Source organism: Bactrocera latifrons, unplaced genomic scaffold, assembly GCF_001853355.1.
Source record: "Bactrocera latifrons isolate USDA-ARS-PBARC rearing strain unplaced genomic scaffold, ASM185335v1 scaffold_147, whole genome shotgun sequence".
Classification (NCBI taxonomy): domain Eukaryota; kingdom Metazoa; phylum Arthropoda; class Insecta; order Diptera; family Tephritidae; genus Bactrocera; species Bactrocera latifrons.
The window spans coordinates 130,991-155,456 of record NW_017534930.1 but is presented as its reverse complement, the minus strand read 5'-3'; the positions used below and the strand labels follow the sequence as shown (position 1 = coordinate 155,456).

Here is a 24,466-nt window from a genome sequence, read left to right as displayed (position 1 = left end):
TGAACACCCCTTTCCCTACTCGTTAAAACAGCACATTTCCTGGGCCTGCAGTTATATGACTTCGGTGACAATCCACCGGAATCTTGCCACCCTAGCGGGGATTAGATAATCGCTACAAAAACAACAACGACGTAACAAATGACACTCGAAGGAGCGATTTGAGTGAAAACTATACAAAAGTGAAAATAAGCACTAGGAAGCCAACGTTGGCACTATTTTTTCTTTAACTTAACTGCGTTCTGGCCTAAAAAATTGGTGCGAAGTGCCGGCAGCATTAGTTAGGTGTTGTTATTGTTCCATAGATAATCAAGTTTGGTTGATTTAGGCTAAGAAGTTTGCGAGATATGTAACTAACGGGCGATCCACCTAGAGGTACTTTTTTCAATTGCCTTTTTTGACAGATCAAAAATCGATCGATTGATCAAGATCGCTTGATATTACACCGTTAAACTTTTTTCTGTGGTTCAGGCCTTGGAGAAAAACATCACCAGCGGAAATGCTCGAACGAGTCACTGGATTCAACGGATGAAGTRTCTGAGAMRTAGCCAAGGCCAACATTTGAAAGAGACCGTCTTCMAAAAATATATGCCAAAGAATGTTCTTTCGAATGATAATAAACATTTTTCATTAGGCTTTAAGTTTCTGCGTTTTTTTTCTTTAAAACAGTTCATAACAAGGAAGACTCATTTAATAATTTGTAAATTGTTGAGAATAATTCAACTTTAATCTTTGGAACAAGCGCTCGCSGCTATCTAAATAGTAATGTAAGAGCAACTAAATTTGTTATGATTTAAACGCATGGCAATGAGAGATGCTTTTAAATTTTAAAGAGCAATTTGCGCCTCAAACCAAAATTATGCAGGAATTTCATGCTTTCTTCTCCCCTTCTGCATGCATAAATTTTGGCACATTAAATTGTCTTTATCAAAGCTCGACGCGGCACTAATAAGTCGTCGCAAGGGTGCCATTGTTGTRCGCCGACAATTGATGCTATCAAACAATATTCGCCGCGTTATCACTGCTCGTGGCTTCCTTAATTCCTTTGCACCGGCTGGTTCTCTTCGCTGTGCCCGACGACTGCGCGCGATGTGCAGGCTGTTGTGAATCTTCTATTTATTCCAATAAATTCTGTGTGCGCGTCTGTCGTGTGTTGACATTTATGGTCGGCCACAACTCCCMGCTACGTTGGTGGCAATATGGGCGACAAAAATGTCATTTCGGAAACAATGCACACTTGCTGCGACCGACTTTGTTGCGTCAGGCTTCACTTTAATCTGATAATAATGTACCTTGTTTTTTATGTGGCATTCTTTTTTCATATTCATCTTTTTGTTTTCATGTCTACCAGCATAATTTTGGTATATCGCCATGGAATTGTGTCTATGCCTAAGCGAACAAATTATTTACGTAAATTCAAATTTGGAACGTTCCAATTTTCACTGCAAATGGAGGGTAAACAAATTTCAAGGTTTTTTATTGGAGAAATACAGTGCGTCCACTTTACGGATATACATACGTACATGTATTAGTTTCTTCATAATTATAATATGGCTTTCTAAAGCGAATTTCTGTAAGCGAATGTGTTATACTATATGTACATATAACGACTGCATATATTTTGACATATCGTCTCCGTTTATTCCTAGAGGGTGCGTATACATTCAAAACGGTTTACATTCCGACATGMGATTAGTTGTAACAAAATCAAGTTGTGTGGCATATAATATTCATTTGTGTGTGAATAAGTCCATTTTTAAAAGAATGTCGTTTATTTCTTGATGTCAATTAGCATTTAAAACACCTTCTTGACAGTTAGCTGACAGCTACCAGACAYTTGCTAAATTTATTTATTGATATGTAATGCCAGCAAACGAAGACACGCAGCGGGTTTGGGAGAAGCGGATGATGATGAATGCGAGCAAAAGCCATTGTTGTTTAAGTGTTTGCCAAGTAAAGTGCCAGAATAATTATTAGTTGAGCTTAGCGCAAAATAACTTAAGCAATAAAATAAGTTAAGCAATATGTACACATTAATATAATATATCGTATATACATTTATTTTTTTTATCGTATATACATAAAAGAATGTTATTGAAGATAAAAGCTTTTGTTGTACAGTATTGACTAAATTGAATATGGATGTACGGGTAACTAAATTTCTTTTTCCTACAAATCGTATTAGTTTATAGGGATGTATTACCATGCAATCAAAGGAAAAGTCAAGCAATCTTCGAAGAGTTCTAAGTATGCGTCGGTATTATTGTCCTGTGAAAGCTTAGCTCTCAAATAGTGTGTGTACTAGCTTCACTGATTCCTTAATCGGCTGTTTAAAAGGCTGAAATCGAAATTTATAAAGATTTAACTAAGATGAATTTCAATTTCGAATTTCGAATGAATGAAGATATATTATATCACCAGTTTTAGACAACAATCTACATTACTCTAACTGTCAACTATTTAATCTTATACATTTTTTTTGTGATATCTAACTTGATAATGGATGGAGTCATGTATAGAAAATTCTCTGATCGCCATTCACTTGGGAGTGGCCAGAAACGATTCTTTTACATATGGCTCAAGCAGTTCGCGACTTCCGGTTTTAGATCAAGTATCTTCTGGGTAGCTTAAGAACATCTGTTCGACGGCGAGCTAAAGTGAGATGGCGGCATATTCCCTAATCAGGGTTGTGCACTGGGTTTGGGACCCGCCACGTAAAAAACACCCCCAATGAAAGGATACCGACTGCCTCGGCTGAGAGACCCCCCTTTTGATGACGACCACAGCAAACGAAACAAAGATTATAATTTGACGGCATGCACCTGGTATGTCCGGTCCCTTAATTGGGTTGGTGCCGTTGCCCAGCTGGTTGGTGTCCTCATGCAAATAAATGCTGACATCACCGCGGTACAAGAAATGCGGTGGACGGGACAAGGACTGAGGCAAGTAGGTTCTAGTGGCATTTACTACTAAGACACGTCTCCAGTGTTTTAGATGTGCGTGCGCTCCGAGGCCCTAATATCGACTCGGACCACTATCTTCGCACCCCCCTCTCTGCAGCAGAAAACGCACGTCAACAAACACAAGAAAAGTTCGGCGTCGAGAAGTTGCGATCACAACAATAGCCGAACGATTTTTTACTCGGCTTGCACTCCTGCTCTCTGAGAGCGCTCGTCCACAACTCGGTATAAGAGAACTATGGGACGGCATTTCAAACTCCTTACGTATAGCCGCAACCGAAACCATTGGTTTTCGGAAAGTACAAAAGAACAGCTGGTACGACGAGGAGTGCCGTGTCGCAGCGGAAAGAAAACAGACTGCCTACCTTGCAATGTTACGATCGACTACAACACGTGCGGGATGTGATGGATACCGAGAGTTGAAGAGGAAAGTGAGACACATTTGAAGATAGAAAACGAAAGAGGCTGAAATGCGTGATTATGAAGAGCTTGACAAGCTGGTCGACAGGAGTAATGCTCGAAAATTCAACGAAAAGATGCGGCAGCTAACAGAAGGGTTCAAGACCGGAGCATACTCTTGTATAACTCCCAAAGATGATCTAGCGACCGATGCCAAAAACATACTAGAATTATGGAAGGAATACTTCTCCAGCCTGCTGAATGTCAGTGAAGGTATACCGCCAGGAGAAGGCGAACCCGATTCCCTAATCGATGACGATGGAGCASAYSTTCCATTGCCCGACCATGAAGAAGTTSGAATAGCAATTACCYGTCTAAAGAACAAAACACGGCGAGGKCCGATGGATTKCCGGCTGAGCTATTCAAACACGGCGGCGAAGAACTGATAAGGAGCATGCATCAGCTTCTTTGTAAAATATGGTCGGACGAAAGCATGCCCAACGATTGGAATTTAAGTGTGCTCTGCCCAATCCACAAAAAGGAAAACACCAGAATCTGCGCAAACTACCGTGGGAAAAACCTCCTCAGCATCGCTTATAAGGTTCTACCGACTAGTATATTACAGTAACTATGAGATTTCATCTAAGGGCTAATGAAACGGTTGTTTTCAAAATATTCACGAAAATACTAAAAGTATTAATAGTATGGCCACATGAAGTAAAGTCAACCGGTTGTTCGAAAATCATGATATTTGTTATATGGGGACTAGATGAAGTTTTCGCACAATTTGATCTATTTTAAACGCAAATATATAGTGATATGAGCGAAACATGTTCCGTAATTTTCATTGAGATAATATTGGCCAATGTGTTCAGCAGAAAGTAACCTGGAAGCTCMAAAATCTTTATATTAGGTATAAGGGGTCTCAGACCCGATTCAACACATTTTTGATACCCATAATTACTATTGTCAAGAAAAGATTCTCTCTGAATTTCAATTGTATATCTTACACATTGACCGATATTTCCGGCCAAAAGTCAACTATAGACACTGGGGTCTACACATTAGGTACCCAGGGGCTTGAACAGTTTTGTTTTTSGATTAGGGCAATTTTTGGTTATAAGGTGGCATACGTTAAAGRAATTATTAGCGCAAAATTTAATTTGTAAATTATATTAATTACTCTTGATTTGTTTRCAGGAAAGTGATGGAATGAAATGGAATTTTTAGATTATTGTGAATTAATTGTGTTACATGGGAAGTAGGTGTGATTGTWGTYCGATTTCAACTTTTCTCATCRTCTTGATCATTTATATGTACTATATAACCCWATCTTGCTTAGTTTTAGGTGATACATACAACCGTTAWGTGAACAAAACTATTTTACTTTGTAGCAACATGTTGCAAGAGTCTAAAAATATCTGGCAAATCATTTTAACCGTTACGATGTAATATTTGTTGATTAAATAAATCAAAAATTATTGCAATTTTCTACAGAGAAATTGGCTCATAATGTTCATAATTCCGTTTCTTAACGAGTTTCTGGTGTTAAAAATAACAAAGCTATTAAGTGTAGCGTTATTGCTTCCAGCTACAACAACAGCGTTTTGTAATTGCATTTGAATATGTGTCGCAGCGAAGAGTGGGCGTCGTCACATGTCAGCTTAAATATTTAATTCGCAACAATGTTGTAAATGTCCGTGTCCCGGCGAGCAAAGCACTTTTTCACACGCAGTCAGTAGCAAATGAAATTCGGCAACGGATTGTTGCATATGTGTAGGCGCGCAGATATTCATTCGCAGGCAGAAATCATCAAGTGCCCACGCTCGTAAATCCTTAATTAAACGTTGAAAATTCGCAAATTGACATGAAGGTGGCGGCAAACGTCACGAAAAATTGGCTGCAACGTCAGCAAGTGCGCTTGCAGAATATTAAAGTGTGGCAGCGGGGTAGAAAAGTGGGCAGCGGGTAGGCAATGATCTTTAACAGAGGAACATATTTTGTATTTCATTCGGTTAATATCTTTTTTGCATTGCTTATTCCTCAATGTAGTTYGCTTGAACTAAAAGAATGGAGTGCTAAACCGAAATCGGTGAAACAACGTAAAAGACAGATTGGTATGGTGCGAGGTGAGCTTGAAGTCAAATACAAAAGTAAAATTACTTCACTTTTATYAACAATATGTTTTTAACATTTCGCGCATTTAGTTATTTATTGTTTTGTATATAACTTTAGTATCAACTTCATTACGCGAAAATTCACTTTTAACATACGTATCCACATTTATATCTGAATATACCAGCATACTCGTAGGTACACAATTGCAGCGAATCAATTTAACAGTTTGTGCCAATATTCATAAAATATTTTCATTAGAGTSACAGAATTGTCATGTTGCAGCATTTAAAACTGTCAGCCAATTTTTATTTCATAGCATATTTCTTTTGCAGTACGAAATTTATTTCGGCGCGGTACCAAAAWAGATTATGAACATTCGGGCAGTTTTTTAGAGGCCATTGGACCAGGTAAGTTTTATGTAGAGAAAAAACCAATTCGATTGACATTATAACTATGTAGGCAAAATAATTCAAATTGCTTCATTCTATTTAACGCAAATTCTTCAATGTGGGTAAGAAATAGTAAGACTTTTTAATTAAAATTTCACCCGAGTGCCTATGCGCCGAAATATTTTTTTTTTTGGGTTGGTATGGCTGTCAGTGATATCTGTGCCAAATKTCATATCAAAATAATAATTAGTGTTTAGTATACCCTTGCCTATCTGAATTATTACAACATGACGACCTAGCCAGCGTAGCCGCTGTCTTTTAATTCGATGAACTATCTCAATGGCGGCATATATCTCGTACAGCTCATCGTTAAATCGAATGTGATATTCGCCGTGGATAATTCGCAAAGGACCATAAATATAATATTTCGCAGAACTTTTCTCTCGCAACGTCGACTCATCATTTGTTGTTGTCATCGTCCAAGATTCTGCACCATATATGAGGACCATATATATAATGAGTGACTTATAGAGTTTGGCTTTTGTTCGTCGAGAGAGGACTTTACTTCTCAATTGGCTACTCAGCCCGAAGTAGTACCTGTTGGCAAGAGTAATCCTTTGTTGGATTTTCAGGCTGACATTGCTGGTAGTGTTTATATTGGTTCCTAAATAGACGAAATTATCTACGACTTCAAAGTTATGACTGTCAACACTGACGTGAGAGCCAAGTCGCGAGTGCGACGACTGTTTGTTTGATGACAGGMGATATTTCGTCTTGCCCTCGTTCACTGCCAGACCCATTTGCTTTGCTTCCTTGTATAGTCTGGAGAAAGCAGTACTAACGGCGCGGGTGTTGAGGGCGATAATATCAATATCATCAAGATTTGGCGCATGGTGAATATGTGGTCAATTGTTGGGCATCGAATTAAACTCCCAATGTTTCGATGGAACTTCATTTTACCAATTAGTGTATTCGTTGGATTTTTGTGCATTTAGTTATCCATGATATAGTTATCCATGTCGGTGTAGAGCACATAAAGTTCATGGTTTAYTCTTCTGCGATATTCATCGCTCACGTGGACGGTCCAAAGACCTTGCAGAGCACAAATCTCTCGAATGCTCTTATGCCGCGAATGATGACAGACTTAAGGAACGTAATTTGATTCGTCGAAAGATGGATCTGCTTCGCAATGGCATACCGATCCCAAAGTAACACCGGTTGGCAAGACAAGTCTATATCAGATATTGTATGGGTTCTCTTAATACGTAAAACTGAGTGGAAATATTTTTTATAGCAAATTTTGTCAAGAGTAGATAAAGATAGTGATCAATTTGTGGACTTTAAGTATACCCTCTGTATTGGTTAGGGTGTGCGATAATTGATGTTAATTTAGTGGAAATGGTGYACTARAATGGTCTAGTTCTATGTTCCTATKATCAAASAACTTCGGAAACCATTTTTCGGTCTTACCTTTTAACTTGAAATTAGGCCAGGAAAGAACGATAAATTTTAAATATTTAAGCTAGCCGAAGCTCCAAAAAAGTTTTTATCGTGTATGTGAGATTCTTTATCCAAACAGGTTATATATTTTTTGAGGTAAGACCCATTCTTTAAAAGGCATGCCCTACATAAATAATGGCAATGGGGTTAAATTTTAATGAATGATGGTGGCTTGGTTAATTAACTGCAATAGTCCATGCAGTGTTYTTCAAGCCGACCTTGCAGTCATTAATTTACCTGTGGATTTACTGCTCCGGAGTTCATTCTCCCTCAGAGAAGTGCTATCCACTCTGTTAGCAGGACCATGAGCTCACTAATCGTGCATTCAGGGTTAGTTAAGGAATCGCTAACCTCGTTATCAATGGCATTAATTCAGTTTGTTCAAAGATTRGTAGGCGTGTCTGGCCACAGCAGAAACGCAACTGTAAAGTTGACAAGCTGGCAAGGAAAGACACTCTCGCTCCCCTAGTAGTAGAATGAAATGAATAGAATGAATCGGTGCTCTTCTCCCATCGTGTGTTCTACTAYTGGGATAGTTGAACTTCGCGGGAGCTTGACTGGCGCTGGGCTACCATCGGTTCTTGCTCCTTTTAGTGCCCCCAGGGCGCTTTGCTGATTTATAAGTTCGAATTACAGTATACATTTTTGGACATCAATGACCTTGATGAGGTCATCCTATGTGTTGCGAAATTTGAAGTTTCGTTTTCAAATGTAAGTTTTTTCTCAGTTTTGCTGCTCGCTCAGTTCTTCGCCTTGATGCCTGTTTGTGGCATATTATCGAAAACTGCTGCGAAGGTGTATTTTTCGTGGAAATCTGTACGCACCTGCTACGCAATGCTGGTGATTTTTTGCCTTGGACCGGCCAGCCTCTGYACCATCGCCTTTGCTTTTCGCGAAAGATTTAACTTCGATACAGTGGGTAAGTTCACAGCATAAACGTAAGTTTTCCTATAAACTCCTTATTTTTGTTTGCAGAAGCGATCGTCTTTTATGTTTCAATATTTCTAATTGCGATGGCATTTTTTCAATTGGCTCGCAAGTGGCCGGCGTTAATGGTGAAGTGGGAGAGTATTGAGTCCAAGTTGCCGCCACTGAAAACGGAAATGCAGAGAGCAGCGTTGGCTCATCGCATAAAAATGATCACTCTAGTGGCGACTATGTGCTCCATGGGTAAGTGTAAGCTGCAGTGAGAGTATTAAACGATTGCATTCATTTTGCTATTTCACTTTCGCTGTGCAGTAGAACACTTGCTTAGCATGTTGGGCATTATTTATTATGTGAATGCGTGTCCCACCATGCCTGGGCACCCTATCCGGAGTTTTCTATACACCAACTGGTCACAGTATTTCTATTTCTTTGATTACACTGATTGGGCGGGCATCTTCGGCAAAGTGTTGAATGTAATATCGACGTTCGCATGGAATTTCAATGACATATTCGTGATGGCAGTGAGCGTGGCGCTCTCAGCACGTTTTCGCCAACTCAACGAGCATATGTTGCGCGTTGCTAAGCGGGTAAGCTGGTCATTATTTGTTGCTCGTTGTGTGCTTATAAATGTTTTGATCTTAACTTGTTGATTCACGAGCACATCTTATACTATATTCGACATTTGTGTGTCCTCTAGGTTTGATATATGTATTTGTTAAGAAAATAGAAACTGTCCACYACATTTGCTTGCTCATTTCTTTTTAGCCAACAAGCGAGAAATTCTGGATTGAAAATCGCATAAACTATCGCAATTTGTGTAAATTATGCGAAGCAACTGATGATACGATTTCGATAATCACRCTGCTGTGTTTCTCCAATAACTTGTTTTTCATCTGTGGTAAAATTCTTAAGAGTCTACAGTGAGTTTTGAGAACTTACTCTTTTGTATTTAATGTATGATATATAATCTTCAGTCGTTTAATTTCTACTATTTTCTTTACCACAAGTTTCGCAGCTGACACGTTTTCTGGTCAAATGTTTTAMCTTATAACCGTTTATAATTATCTTTTTAGAAAGAAGCCATCTTTTTCACATACAATGTACTTTTGGTTCTCTTTGGGCTTTCTCTTGATGCGCACCTTAATGTTGTCTTTGTATAGTGCTGAAATTAATGAAGAATCCAAACGGCCGCTTGTGGTATTTCGGAGTGTGCCAAGTGTGTCCTGGTGCCGTGAAGTAAGTGTTCTTTTTKTGTTTTTAATTCGTATATCAGCAACTAAATATTATGGAGCATGGATGAGATGAAGCTCCATCTCATTCAATCTAATTAACATATAAATGATAACAGATCAATTGAAAAGTACCGCGCCTGATACGTAGCATCCATATGGATTTTAGTTAACCGTCAAAAAACGGGTGTATACTTTTAACAGCTGTCGCATTAGTAGTTGGAGATTGGTCGTAATACTAGTTATCCCGCTTATTTGAGCTTCTATAGACCGTAAAAGTTCTCTGTAGGCCATTCTGATGGAGCGGCGGCGCAGTGCGCGAACTAGGTGCAGACTGCACAGCCATAGAAACTAAGCTCGCAGTAGTGCGATGGTATACTCCCTGTGAGCCTTAAGACCTGAGCAGGTCTTAAGATGGCTCCATGCTAAAGCATGTATTATACCTAACCAAGGTGGAGTTTGAATGAAGCTTTTGGCGTAGACGTAGCGAAAGAAATCCTCTGACGCCGTGTTGGACTCAATGCCAGCACGAGTCAGAAGGATACGGAGCAACCCTTATGCAAGGCGTTGCTCCAGTGATGACAACAAAATACTGAAACTTACAGATCTCCAAAAGTACAGCCCTTGAGCGAATAAAATCCGGATCAATTCCGTAAACGTAGAAACGACTGTTGTGGGAATTGATAAATGGGCAATGTAATCGATAGCATGTGCTCAAACATAAATGGCTATGTCTTCGGTCTTTCTCGCTTCCTTTCTCCCACTATATCTACAACGACCCAACTCACAAATTGGACGAATGAGTACCTTTGACATTTACATTGTTGTTGTGAAGTGAAAGACAGAGGAGAAAGCTACAAACATGTCAGACCACTGCATTCCGAGCTACGACAGGTTGTCTCTTGATGTCTCCTCTCTAAGCAATTTCTGTTGAGACGCTTTCACAGAAATCATCTCTWCAGTCACCTGCTTGGAGCGGAACCCCCTCTCGGAGCATAAAGAGGTCATTCCTCAACTCGTCGATATAAAACMATACGCCGACCAGACTTCGGAAGYMACTAACTTCAGACATGCACACCTKCACCGACTCCATCTCAGTGAATGGCGTACTTGGARTTAAAYYACAAYYTTKTGTAAACGAAGAGCTSGAGTTCCTGATAATATAGTTGTAGCTTCTACTTATCTAAAATAAACCCTGACTTATCAAACACAATGCAATGAGTYCCTGACACTAGCCACCCTTTGCATGCCTTGCTAACCCTACACATCTGACACACTTCTCCCTTTGATCCGAGCCCATCGAAACAGCACGTTTCCTGCTTCTACCGTTGCATGACGTCGATAACATATTATGTAAYCCGTACCATCCCAATGGGGATTAGGTATTCGTTAAAACAACAACTGTGATAGGTCAATGCATAAACGAAACGAACTATCAAATTGTTATGGTAATTRTTAATTACGTTTTAATGTCACGCATTTCCTAATCAAACGAACTTAAGAAAAGACGCATTAAAGAAGAAATCGAAATACGMAATCTCTGAGATAAGGATTTTAAGCGCAATTGGCTAACGTCGTTTGGGTGATCTTACAAATATAATATATATATGGTCAAAAAAAAAAACTCTCGGAAGAGTGAGTTATGGTTGTACTCATACGACGGTTATAACTCCCAGAATTTAGTTTGAGGAATAATCTGAAAGTGAATTTAGAACGAATATGTATATCTGGTTATTTAAATTTTTTTTATTATTTTTAATTAAAATTAATAATTTATTTAACACCCGGAGACAAAAGTCAACGTGTACTATCATTTTAGCTTCAATCATTCTACCATATATTTATTGGTATTATTTAATGAGGGTCTTTCACCTGTCCTAACTCCACATATGTATGTACGTAGTAGATAGAAGAAATTTGCATAGTTTAATTGCAAAATTAGGGTTCTGGTTTTGATACTGCCCATCGAAAAATATTCATATAAATTTATGTTTGTATGTAGCAACATTGATAATCATTCTTCTATTTTAYCAATTTATATTGCGGAAAATGCACACCCACGTTCCGGTGCCACTTACATACTTTCACATRTGCTGGCAGCTTAAACGCTTCTCGGAAGAAGTGACCACAGATGTTGTTGCGTTGTCAGGCATGAAATTCTTTCATCTTACGCGTGGTCTTGTGCTTACGGTAAGTAAATCGTATATAAATGTTTGTATATATTTACAGTTGTGAAACTGTTCATTTGTTGTGCAAGCCATACTACACAGACAAGAGTTATTGAATAAAACTTTAAGTTATTGCAGTACATTTAAGGGTATCTAGAAAGTTGCTGCATTTCCAAATTCAAGTTGTTTATCGGAAAATATTAAGGCCTGTTATTAGTAATTCTATTTATAGGTTAATATACTGCTTCAGTTGTTGGTCTAGTTACAGGTCCGCAAAAACAATTCTTCGGGCATAAAGCTCGTTATAGAATGTTCTTGTATTTGAGTGAAAAAAAATGTTCTTCACGCTTTAATTCAATGATACTGGAACACAAACGGTAACTTTTGCTTTGAATTACTCTCTCTTAGAAAAGAAAGGATGAAGATATAAAAAACAATGTTCTAATGTTGAACAATGTCGTGTTGGTTTTTGAGGTTTTGAAAACACTATAATTTGATATTGCATAAACAAATGTCCGATACCAAGGTCAAAATTTTTCAAGTGATGATCTCGCGAGCTCCTTAAGAATTAAAAAACTTAGTGCTTAGGAATCCCTCGTCAACTGTACTAGCTATGTGGAATATTTTTCATATACTCAAAATAATAAACTGACTTACCAAAGCATATTTTTCTTTCTTACAATTCTGTTTATTATATTTTGATTGACTGTTTTATTTTGTCTGCATATTTATATAGCATACTCTAGCACTTACTTTCAGAGTTCGCTATATGTATGCATACTCGTATGTTATATCAGTTCATTTCTGTATTTTATAGGTAGCCGGCAGCATTGTAACCTACGAATTGGTTTTATTGCAATTCAATAAGGAGGATAAAGTGAACGATTGCTACGAAGGCTGAGCATTTATCGGCCGTACTAGATATATTGCAGCATGTACATGTACGGATATGCAGCTAGTATGTTTGTTTGAAATATATTGTGAAACTGTAATAAAAGGGTGTTTCACTGAGTTTGTAGGGCGAGGATGATTGATATTTAACTGAGTGCAAAGGTCGGGTGATTAGTCGTCCATGTATTCGAGGAGCTTATATAGTATATATATTACAATGCACTGTCGCAGGATCATGTTCTTTTAGGTAAGGTTATAAGAGTCTCAAACAAAAARCTAAATAAAATACAAAAGTATTTATAAAGTGCATTAGATTTTGAAGTACCTAGTATTTCAATTAAAATCGTAATCTTGGAATGTTGTWGCGCTGTTGAAGATGAAGCAGAGTGCGGCAACAACTCACAGTTCTGTGAATACATTAAGCATAGTCAGACTTCTGCTTCATACCCGTGAATTAAAGCGATCCGATTTTTAAATTATTTTGACTTCGTTCTTAGGAAGAATTCCAATAGAAGTTTTTTGCTGTGGACCTATATGTTTTGATATCACCACAYCTGTGTCCTTTTTCAAGAACCATCTCAGGCTAATTTTCGGTAATGGCGAATAGCTGAGCCATGCCTAACTGATATTTATCGTCATTTCCAATTTCTCAAACCCCTTTGGAGGACTGTAAGAATGATTCGGTCAGTTAGTGAAAGTTTCAGAGTTTATTTCGCTTTCAGTTATCTGATTTCTTCAGCATCATTATTTCTTAAAAATAGCTCAACAGATAAGCAAACCTATCTTCCAGCCAGGATGAAATAAAACCACATAACACAGGTGAGTATGTACTACTATATTAAATATATGTATGTATTTAAGAAAGGAATTGCAAATGGACATAGTAAGCTGAAAGGAAAATATGTACTATATATGTACAYTTATATTTGTATCTSTGTATTTTATAWTGCAATATGCAGAAATGCGARTTGTTATTGGTGTTAATTAAAGTTGTAGTTAATTTGTAATTAAAATTCCATTGAAGAGGTTGCACTAACATCTACAAGATGAAAGAATGTTGCTGCCCCGAGGTAAGTCGAAAGAAATGAGTTTTCTGTAATTGAAAGGCGCAAAGTTATTTGCATTGTAAGATATTTTGTCATTTCCTCGCTTGCATAAGAGGCTTCTTTTACAATGATTATTACTTTGGAAAAAWTTTAAACGCTACTGTTTTGTAAGCTATTACAAAAGATACGCTAATATTATATAAAGTTGAGGGCAATAAAATTATGAATGATGTAAGCTTAAGTTTATGGTTGGAGCAATTTGAATTAAGTAAATTATTAAATTACGGTAAGGTAGCCACAAGCGGAAAAGAAATATGCGATAAAACGTATGGAAAGCACAAAAATAGCTGATAATATTTGCAACAGTGGAGCTCAAGCCAGACACTTTTCGTCATTTTATACTTACTGCCGAAAGGTTTATTTTGCAAAGAGCTGGCATCAAAGTTAGTATTAGGCTGATGGAATCCACATTCTACGATAGTTTGTAAGYTCTTGCTTCTACCAATTATCACGAATTTTCCAAATTGAATTGAATTCTAATTCGGTCTGCAATATTGTCTTCCCTTAGAGAGCGCAGTGGGGAAGAGGCGATGTGGACAAAGGCACAAAGGTAAACATCTATACGGATGGTTCCAAACTAAATAATGCAGTAGGAGGTGGTCTTTTCAAAAAAATTAGATACAAAAATCGTCCAGCTCACTACAGTGTATTTTAAGCGGAGATCACAGTATTAAAGAAATTCTTTTCTWATTTCTATTCTGAAGGCTGTGAGAAGGCAGCAGAAGATACTATAAAACTTCTTWTTACTTATTACAAAGTTCTGCAAACACTTGAAGTTCTTCTCCCGTCTTAGATCCTTGCAAATTTCGAAAGTAACCGATCAATTGAAAAGTCCCCGACCTATCATATAACATTTTTAAATCCCTTCGAAGGTAATATACTTATTAGATCCTTCAACTTTTCGATGTCATTTTTGTAGTAYGRATTRTCATTTTCCTCAAAGTAGCCTTCGGTTTTGGGGATCCCCTCTTTATTATACCCAATTTTCTTCCCAGCGAATATTGATTTGAAATTTAGATGCAGAAAACAATCGCTGACAGCCAAATTTGGAGAATACGGTGAACGCGGAAGCAATTCAAAGCCCCATTTYATAGATTTTTGCCATTGTTTTCAGAGACTTGTGGCACGCTGCATTGCTTGGCGAAACTGCACTTCTTTCTTCCGCAAATGCGAGCGTTTCTCGACGATTTGGTCCTTCAAATGATCTAATAGTACTATGTACTTCATTTTTCAAGGTAGTCAATAAAAATTATTACATGTGCGTCGTTAAATACAGATGCCTTGGCAGCCGACTGTTGGTTTTGCCACGTTTTGAAGCGGGTTAATCGTGTGAAGTCTAATCGGAGGATTGTCGATTGGACGTTAGAGTGATGATGGATGGATKGATGGATGACGAGGGAGCCACGYTTCAGCCATTGTCACATATCGCCTCATAAACTCGGGGTCATTACGCTTAAACCTCTTCAATCACTGCTCCGAATCATTGACTCGTTGATATACATTGAGTACCTGCTATCTCTGAAATAATTTTGGWTGACCGTGAAATTTCACTTCACAAAATTATTTCATCGAAAACAACATATTTCGGGAGTCCACTGCGTTTACCGTCTTCGGTGCTGACAACACCACGTCCAAAGTTAGAATAATAATYCGACAGCTGTCAAATTATACGTGCTTCTGCTAGAGCTAACTAAAAATCATATGGATTTATTTCTAGCGCACGCCAAAATCTGTTGCATTCGAACTTAGCTCTTGCTTACTTGCTATGGTAATGTTTTTTTGTTCATTTGAAAATTGCTCAGTCAGCCATTAACTGTTTGGACACTGATAAATTTACTTCGCATGCAGATTGTGGGAAATGCGCCAGGTGGCGCAATCATAAGCAAATCTGCACGCACTTCACATATAGTACATAAATCGCGTGTGATAATCGAAGTACTGGCTTGCGAGTAAAACATGCTAATCAGAGCTACAACGGGTGTGAAGCACTGTCAGTTGAGTGCGCCACGCCACTCGTGTTGCAACGAGTCGCATTTGCAGCTACAACTACTTCGCTGCAATTCGATTTTCCRCCAAAATAACTCGTCTGTGAAGTAATGTTATGAAGTTTGCATTTAAAATCGGTTGGAAAATCGGTAACATAGCCGCGGATGCGCGCTTACGTGTACAACAACAGCAAGATGCRCGCAAGAATCGACGATTGTGGCGGCGTCAATGCGAGCGCGGTATACGCCGGCTTAGGTGAGTGGGAGAGAAGTGTTCTTGTGAATGAAGCGCGTATGCCAAATTTTAAAGCCCGATCCATCGAAAAATAGTTCAAGTGTGTTAGAGGGATCCGTACACATACCTACGTATATAGAGTGCACCATAGTAAATTAAAAAAAAAAAAATTATCCTGATTATGTTTAAAAGGCCTGGACACAAAACTTGAGCGGTACTTCCGAAAACAGTCCAATGTCTTCAGATGAGAAATGCAAGCTGGACGTCTACTAAAACTAAGACGCCTGGTAGCACTATAAACGAATGTGTTGCTCAAAATATTAACGGTGGCTTTGCGGTCTGGGATGATTTTTKTATCAACTTAATTTAAGTCGGCAATATTTCCAAAATTTTTCAGAAACTSCACTYCATATATGGTATATATTAATTTATSTATAATTTACAGCCAAAATGGCCCTATTGCTATCGCGACATATGCACCGCAGAAASCGAACCACAAAACTACCCTAATTAGTCGTACCTGCATGGAGTTTGCTGCTCAAAGGGAGCTCATGCAACGGCAAATAGATAAACCACCAAGTAAGTGACTAATTAACATCATTACCATTAACTTACCAATTTATGTCAGAAGTTTTGGCCAAGTCGGTGAAGGAAGATTTTCAACACGATGGCAGCTTTCATCAGGCTGTCGGTAAAGGTGAGTCAAATACATACATGATTATATATTATATATGTAGGTGATATTTACATATTTCAATTAAAGTTTTCTGCCTGCCGCTTTTATTTAGAGTTGGTGTTACTTCCTACAATTTGGTGCGGTAACACAACTCTTCTTTTTTTACTGGCGTGGACAATGCTAACTCGATTATAGCAGAGTTAAAACCGTGGGAAAAAGGCGGTCCCTTTTCCTACTGTTGAAAGTGGATTTAAAATCGACGAAGAGGTGGTGTGTGTCGATCTTACTTTCGCGGGTATTTTAAAAAGGTTTTGAGCGTGGTGAAAATCTGGTCGACAGTGGATTTTTCTGGTGTAAAACCACACACACAAGGTTCAAGCACGTTCGCTGTCGCATGAAATAGTACCTTATCGACGTGGTACCTTTGCTATACATATTTGTTGAATCGCGTACTCTGCTGTACTGAGGCGATGTTAGGTTCTCGGTGCGTACGCACGTGTCGTCAAGGACACTGGCACAATTCTTACATCGTGCCTCATAAAARGCATCTTGGTAATATCGTCCTTCTCTTCCGTCGGGACATGGGGCARATTAGTGCTATGGTGAAAATTTTACTCTCATGCGGATTGTGATATGACACTCATCTACCGGAGTGATGATTCTTACTCGGCGAGTGAGTACTTCTTCCACCAGGAATCCTCCGCCGAATTTTCGAATCTTTATTTCACCACTCTAGTCCCATCCGTCCTTGTCGTGACGCATTTCTTGGACGGAGGTTATATTAGCCTTCACTTTTAGAAGGACATCAACTAGTCGAGTATCGGTACCTTCCTAACATCGGGCCTAGAGTTAGACTTCAGCGAACTCTTAAACCGAATATGCCGGAGTGCCCCCACTAAAGCTTCTCTTTTTTGGCCAGGGTTTGCTACCTTATCCCACACAAGTAACTGCTTACCCAGAATCATAAGGAGATCCCATTACATCCCAACTATTAAAGTAAAAATTTGATACTACTATCTGATATCGTCTGAATCGCAGAAAGTTTAAACAGAAGTCAACTTTATTTGAGGACAAAGCTATTGCTGATCTTGACTTGGATCTGAAAGGGTTCGGTATATAGTATACGCAAACAAATCGTTGTTAAAATATCTATTTGAAATGTTGAACACGTCATTTTCTCTTCCAAAAGCTGCTTATTTGGCAAAGTTCCGACTAGTGAAACCACTATTATTTTAAAGTTGGCATCAGCTGAAAGTTAGGTTATGTTATACTGGATCGCTGTCACGCTATACATAAATGCTGGTGCTTAAGGTTTAATTATAGGTGCCATAACAATATAAAACTACTGATTGAACCAAGTTTATGGACAACACTTTTTCCAATAAGTGGTGCTCTATCATAACGGCATTGACTTAACCATACCTCTTATTTGAAGTTTGGTTATGGGTAGCGTTATGGTTCGGTTTAATTTGAACTAAAGCATTCGTCAACGTTTTTGCGAACTTTAAGGGTGACTTGATATCTAATTTTGAYACTTCATCTGCGATGCTAYTATACATCTAAGAWGAGTTCTAGACAAGGCTGGACAGAAGCATAGGAGATGTGCGTCTTTCTTCCCTGTACTTTTTCGTCTATATCATCGTTTTTTATGACCATCCGGGTTGCGTGTGATGTCACTAAGTTGTGACCTGTCAATATGCCATCAACCGTTCTGAAGTTCTTTCGAGACCGCGTGTAAAACCGTCGTAAAAACCATGCGTGTTTTTTTCGAGGCCCTTGCAARTGATCTTGGCGATCCTGCATGCCTCAAAGGCATTCCACATGACACTGATCTCTCTGTTAACTCTTTTGGAAATTTTATTCTGCATCGTTTYTATTGACTCACATATCTCCTCTAGTGATTCGTTTACTATAAAGTGATAATTTGTAGACCTTATAAGATAAGCCTTTCTGGCTTAAAAAAACAAAGGATCTGGAAACAAAAGTGTAAAGCAGATCAGTCCTATCCTTTCCGATTTCTAGCTATCTTTTACTAATTTGTCAACTATTTGCGTCATTTTGGTAGAACCTTATCTACATATGGTTTTAGAAAGTACCTTTGACTGAAAAGCTGCAATGTCACTAACCTTAAAACAGAGTACTCTGCTGCACTCTATATAAAATTGTTTTCGTCAAACTCTCTTCCATTGAATTACTCAATATCTTTTTTCGCTGGACATAATCTTGTATAATTCAATATCATATATAACGTAGTGCACYAGAACTCTTATGTAACGCATAATAAAGTCTGTGGTTCCAAGTTTCACATATTGAATCTTAAGATTTTACAATAAAAACAATTATTGATAAGTAATTGCACATTGTCCTCCACTAATCAACATTTTTCTTTTGTGATATTTTCATTCTCCTGCCGTTGATCAATCAGTGCTGCTCTTCGCCGAGTTCTTCGCCATAATGCCGGTCAAGGGAGTCACTGCGGTCCACCCACGGCAGTTGTCGTTTTCATGGACAAATATCCGGACCTTATATTGTTTGTTGTTCGTAACAACGACAATAATTGATTTGGGATTGGCAATGAACAAAGTGCTTCACAAACCAATAAACTTCGACAGTGTTGGTAAGTCGCGAGAGCTTGAGCGCATAAATGCAGAAAATTGCATACACAGCTCTGAGTGTAAGAACGAGGCAACTTAATCACAGTCACGGTAGGAAATGTGAAAATCCAAGTGGTCGCATGCACATAAATTGAACTTTGCGTTTGACACTTAGACAGCTATCATTTTAATGTTTCGCTTTATTGTTTTTCTTGTTTAAGTCACAAAGGACATATACAAAGCCAAACATACAATTTTGCTTTAATGGAATTACATGGTAACTTCTTTATTACATAAACATTTATCTCTGTCATGTCTGCATCATTCCTCAATCGTTCACCGTCCTTCGTTCGGTGTCGTTCATTTTGTGACCTGGATCGCCTACAATGACACTTGCTCTCTTACTCACACAATTACTCGTACATACATTTGGTAATTGTGCAGAGCCGATGATATTTCGTCTGTCTATTATTGTGGTTTGCATCAGTGCCATCGTATTGGCGCGCAARTGGCCGGCATTGATGCTGGATTGGTACGAAATCGAATGCGACTTGCCGGAGTATTTAACGCAAATGGAGAAAGGACGTCTGGCGTACAGGATTAATATGGTGACAGTTGTGGCCATGACGTTGTCACTCGGTAAGTTTAATGATCATTTGATATGACACAGAGTACATATGGTAGGTGTAAGTAAAGGAGTAGGGAATTAGAGCGTGTATGAATTATGAGTGAGCGAATTATGAAATTCCTTGATACACTTACTTACATATCCATATACAAGGTGGTTCRTGTGAAGGATTGACAAGCACCTATAGGAATATGAAATCGCTTAAAATTAACAGTCGGACAATAAAAACATGCCTAAGTTCGAGAAGAATGGAAGAATAGATTATATTCGAGGTTTTAATGTATATTTTACAACTAAAAATGTAAGGAACAACTAAGAACGAAGTTAATCACACATTTTATCCTCCCTCAATTTTTAGGGCTAAAAGCCGAGGAAGTACTTACAGATGTTGAAAAGCTTTATCGTTCTTTCAAGGCGTCAGTTGCCTTAGGATTATCTGCATAGTCAAGTGACTTTACATAAACCCGCACCAAATAATCCAGATGTTGTGATTTATTTGGGAAGAAAAGCGATAAGTGCAGGAGGCGAGATAATCCACTTCMTTTCTTGTTGGAATCAAATGTCGTACATTTCAACATSCTCTCATTCAGCTACGAAAAAGTCATAAATCATGTCTTTGTGGCATTTCCCTTAGTTTGCAACATTATGACCGGCTTCATTTTTAAGAAAAAAAGAACCAATGAGTTCTTTTCCCCATAGATCAAACCATATAGTGTCTTAGRGATTATCATTACTCCAAACGCAACAATTTTATTTATGACATCGAGTTCAGTAGAAATCTCATTTTGAGTCCACTCACCGTATGTGCGACTCGCTTGATGAACGTTCGGTATTATMTTTTGCAAGAGTTGGATTTCTTAAGCCCGCAAACCGAGATCCGTCCGTAAAATTTTCTAGAAAATGGATGAGCATAGCTCCAATTTTTGGTTGGAATCTTTCAAGCTATCTTTGGTATTCACTGCAGCAATCGGGTCTTCGGTATGTCATCTCTGAGGATGCGCATTATTTATTAGAGTAGTCGTGGAGTCTCCTGGGTGATTACAAGTGTATCGACATATGTAAGTCGAAACGGGTAATTGGGCGAGGTACATAAAATCGTAATGGAAAATATAGAAATGGGCAAGGGGCAAACATTGACCTGGCCAACGTTGCTTAAAAATGTGGTAGAAACGGCATTCCGAGGCCACAGATGCAGTAAAAGTGAATAATTTCGAAGTACTACAAGCTGCTGAACGGTTTGGTAATTAGAAAGCACCAGGCCTGGATGGAATCCCGAACAGGACCTTGAAGCTCGCAATAAAGTACAATGCAAAATAATTTATGGAGCTATTTACAAGTTGTCTACGAGAAGGGATTTTCCCCAAGATATGGAAAATGCAGTTTCTAGTGCTATTTCACAAGGCAAACAAAGCAGAAGAATAAGCGAGTCTTTGCCGCGCATTATGCATTATCGACACAATGATTAAAATGCTGCAGTGGATTATCTGTGTCCGACTAGAAAGTAACTTAGAAGAGTAGGCTTGCAGTCTATTCAACAATCAATACGGCTTCTGTAAAACACCCTCAAACGTTGACGCAATTAAGAAGTTCACAGGTATTGCCTAAAATGCCATAGAAGAGATAAGTGGATGTATGGYAACAAAGTATGCGCTCGATGTGAAAAACACAATTAATTCGGCTTACTGGCCGCACATACTGGCCCCACATACCTGCCCATCATACAGAGCTATTTGTCTGAAAGGCTGCTGATCTATGTCACGGATGAAGGACCAAAGAGTATAATGTAACTGGTGGTGTGCCACAAGGCTCCGTATTGGGTCCACTCCTATGGAATGTCCTACATGACTACGTCTCCCGCAGCATAGAGAAGTACCACGAATGATTTAGAGAGCACCTGAATAGATATGGTCATGACAATAGAGTTTCTCTTCTTTGGTAGCAGTAGCGAAAATGCGGAGGGTATAATTTTCTACTGTCCGATATTTACAACAGAGCGATAGGATCTGAAGAGGCAAGGGGCAGGCCGAATAATAACTTATAATATAGTGATATATATGCTGTAAACGAGAAAAGTATGGTATACTATGGAGATAACGACAACCCTGACACTGCAAAAGTTGAGATGAGCCGAACGACAAAGAAGCAGTGAAGCTAGAGTCAATGAGCCATTTCACACATTTTGAACACAAATCTTTAGTACAACCAGTTTTATATGCTTACTTAACTTTACTATTATATTATATGGAAAGTTTTGGCCCGATTTTATGCATTATCCGTTTGGATTGGTCGAATATTTCCTAAGACATATGATTTCCCCTAAAGTTGGAGGATACCATGTTTATTGTCCAAGATTGACAACGCCTGCTATAAGGCCATTCTGTCTCATACGTATAGGGATAACGTGAAGTTTTATGCTTCTATAGCAGTTATAGTACTTTTAATAATTTTCAATACAACCGGACTTATCGTGCCGCCTCGTACCGAATAGATTTTGTGCGAGCAAAATTGGTTGATAAAGTTTGAATGGTTTATGAAACAGGCAAACAGACGGACAGGCAGTTACCTAGATTTCAAAACATCTCATCATGCTAATCATTCAACTCCAAACTTTTCACCGCGATTAGTTTAATATATAGTTTTAGATTAGAGTGTACGAAATATAATAGGACCCTTCTGGTATCTACACAACTTTTGTACACAATCTCGTAACAGACGAAGTAATAGTCATTATGGCTTAAGCTACCTACAAAGAGGGGTTGCAGAAGAGCTTTAGATCTGTAACGCACCTCGCATTCGAGCTTACTACTGTGTTTCCAAATAGTGTTCGCTATTTTCTGTTAGCCATCATGAGCTAAGATTGGACAGATTTCATATGTTCTAGACTACAATAAACATTATGTAGAATTTTAATTTCAGAATCCTTTGTCGATTCTATTTTTCAGCTAAAACAAATACGTTTTTTTTATCTCATTTACAAACGCTCTTCGAGAAACCAATCCACAAGGGACCCGAAAAGTTTTGAAGCAATATTTTAAAGATTTTTCAATTTGTGCTATTTTGCCAAATATAATCGTTTAAATATAATGTTCTTTAATTTTTTTTTTTTCAGCCGAACACTTGCTGAATATCTTATCCAACATACACTATTCCAATTATTGTCCGCAGACCGAGGACCCAATCGAAAACTACTTTATTTTGACCAATCAGCATTTATTTATGATTTTCTCCTACTCCGTACCGTTGGCTATTTGGGGCAAAGTGCAGAACATACTCTGCACCTTTATCTGGAATTATATGGATGTCTTCGTGATGATTGTTAGCATCGGTTTGGCAGCAAAATTTAGACAGCTCAACGATAACTTATTCAAGTTCAAGGGCATGGTGAGTTTATATTACACACTTCCAAATATTGTCTTACATTTTTAATTGCTTTCTATGGTCGACTGACCGACACAGCGTATGCCCGAGATGTACTGGTCGACGCGACGCAAACAATACCGGAACTTGTGCGAGCTCTGCACACGCATTGACGGCGCCATTTCGCTCATCACGATGATATCCTTCTCGAATAATTTGTATTTCATTTGTGTGCAATTGCTACGTAGTCTTAAGTGAGTTTACACATGCCTCGGTAATGGTATATAATTTAGTTCGCCTGGTGAGTAATAGYCTGCAATTTTATGTCTCGTCTGCTTTTCTCYSWCTYATTGTAGTAAAATGCCATCGCTCGCCCATGTCGCGTACTTTTACTTCTCGTTCTTCTTTCTTATCGGCCGCACGTTGGCCGTTTCATTGTATTCGGCCAGCATCAATGATGAGTCACGGAAGCCGTTGCGCGTGCTACGTTGCGTGCCGAAGGAGTCTTGGTGCACTGAGGTGAAACGCTTCTCGGAGGATATTAGCACCGATTTGGTTGCATTAAGTGGCATGAAATTCTTTTATCTCACACGGAAATTGGTGTTGAGCGTAAGTACCGTGCAGCCTTGCATTCCGCCGATCCTTTGTCCATGGGCAGTCACGTGTGCTGCCACTTCGGCGATTCGCCTATTCACTACTTCTGTACTGACGCTTTGTTGTTGTTCATGGCTTACATGGCATGGCACGCCGTGCGTACTATGGTCCATAGACCAGCTTTGCTTTGTTGTGTGTTGAACTTTACTTACTTCCTTTTTGTGCAATCTGATTTCTGATTTCCGTTTACACGCTTTTTGTTGTCTTTCTTCAAATTAACCTCCCTTTTGTTATACACGAGTATCATTTTACCATATTCAAGCTACATAATTAATAGTCTGTTTTCCTGCTTATCTGGGATTCTGATTTTCTTGTCTTCTGCTTTCTGTTATTGTGTGTTCAATGTTATTAGGTTGCTGGCACTATAGTGACATATGAGCTGGTACTTATACAATTCCATCAGGATAGTAAAATTGCAGAATGTGTTAGCAGCATACGTACACTGTCATCTTCAGGCAACAACACATTGGATTGAACTTAAGTAAGTAGGTGGAATGCAATTAATTGTTGTACAAATCAGATATAATACCAAGTTTGTAAGATTAATATATTTTCTGCGTTAATCATCAAAATAATAATAATGTAAAAAATCTGATGTGTTAGTTTGTTTAAAATATTATTGAAGCATAATTCCGTAACTGTAAGTAATATCA

The 24,466-nt window shown here is 38.4% G+C and overlaps 1 protein-coding gene across 1 annotated transcript; it reads left to right on the top strand.

Moving 5' to 3' along the window:
* Positions 1 to 3,493: 3,493 nt before the first annotated feature.
* On the top strand, positions 3,494 to 24,288 carry LOC108965721. The gene is made up of 19 exons (XM_018928308.1): positions 3,494 to 3,747; positions 5,409 to 5,485; positions 5,807 to 5,881; positions 8,091 to 8,282; positions 8,339 to 8,533; positions 8,603 to 8,877; positions 9,056 to 9,210; positions 9,364 to 9,526; positions 11,620 to 11,709; positions 12,505 to 12,583; positions 15,829 to 15,925; positions 16,350 to 16,483; positions 16,533 to 16,601; positions 19,006 to 19,197; positions 19,619 to 19,813; positions 22,912 to 23,183; positions 23,259 to 23,413; positions 23,516 to 23,768; positions 24,166 to 24,288. The coding sequence occupies exons 1-19, from the start codon at positions 3,494 to 3,496 to the stop codon at positions 24,286 to 24,288; spliced, it is 3,045 nt and encodes a 1,014-aa protein (XP_018783853.1).
* The last annotated feature ends 178 nt before the right edge of the window (positions 24,289 to 24,466 follow it).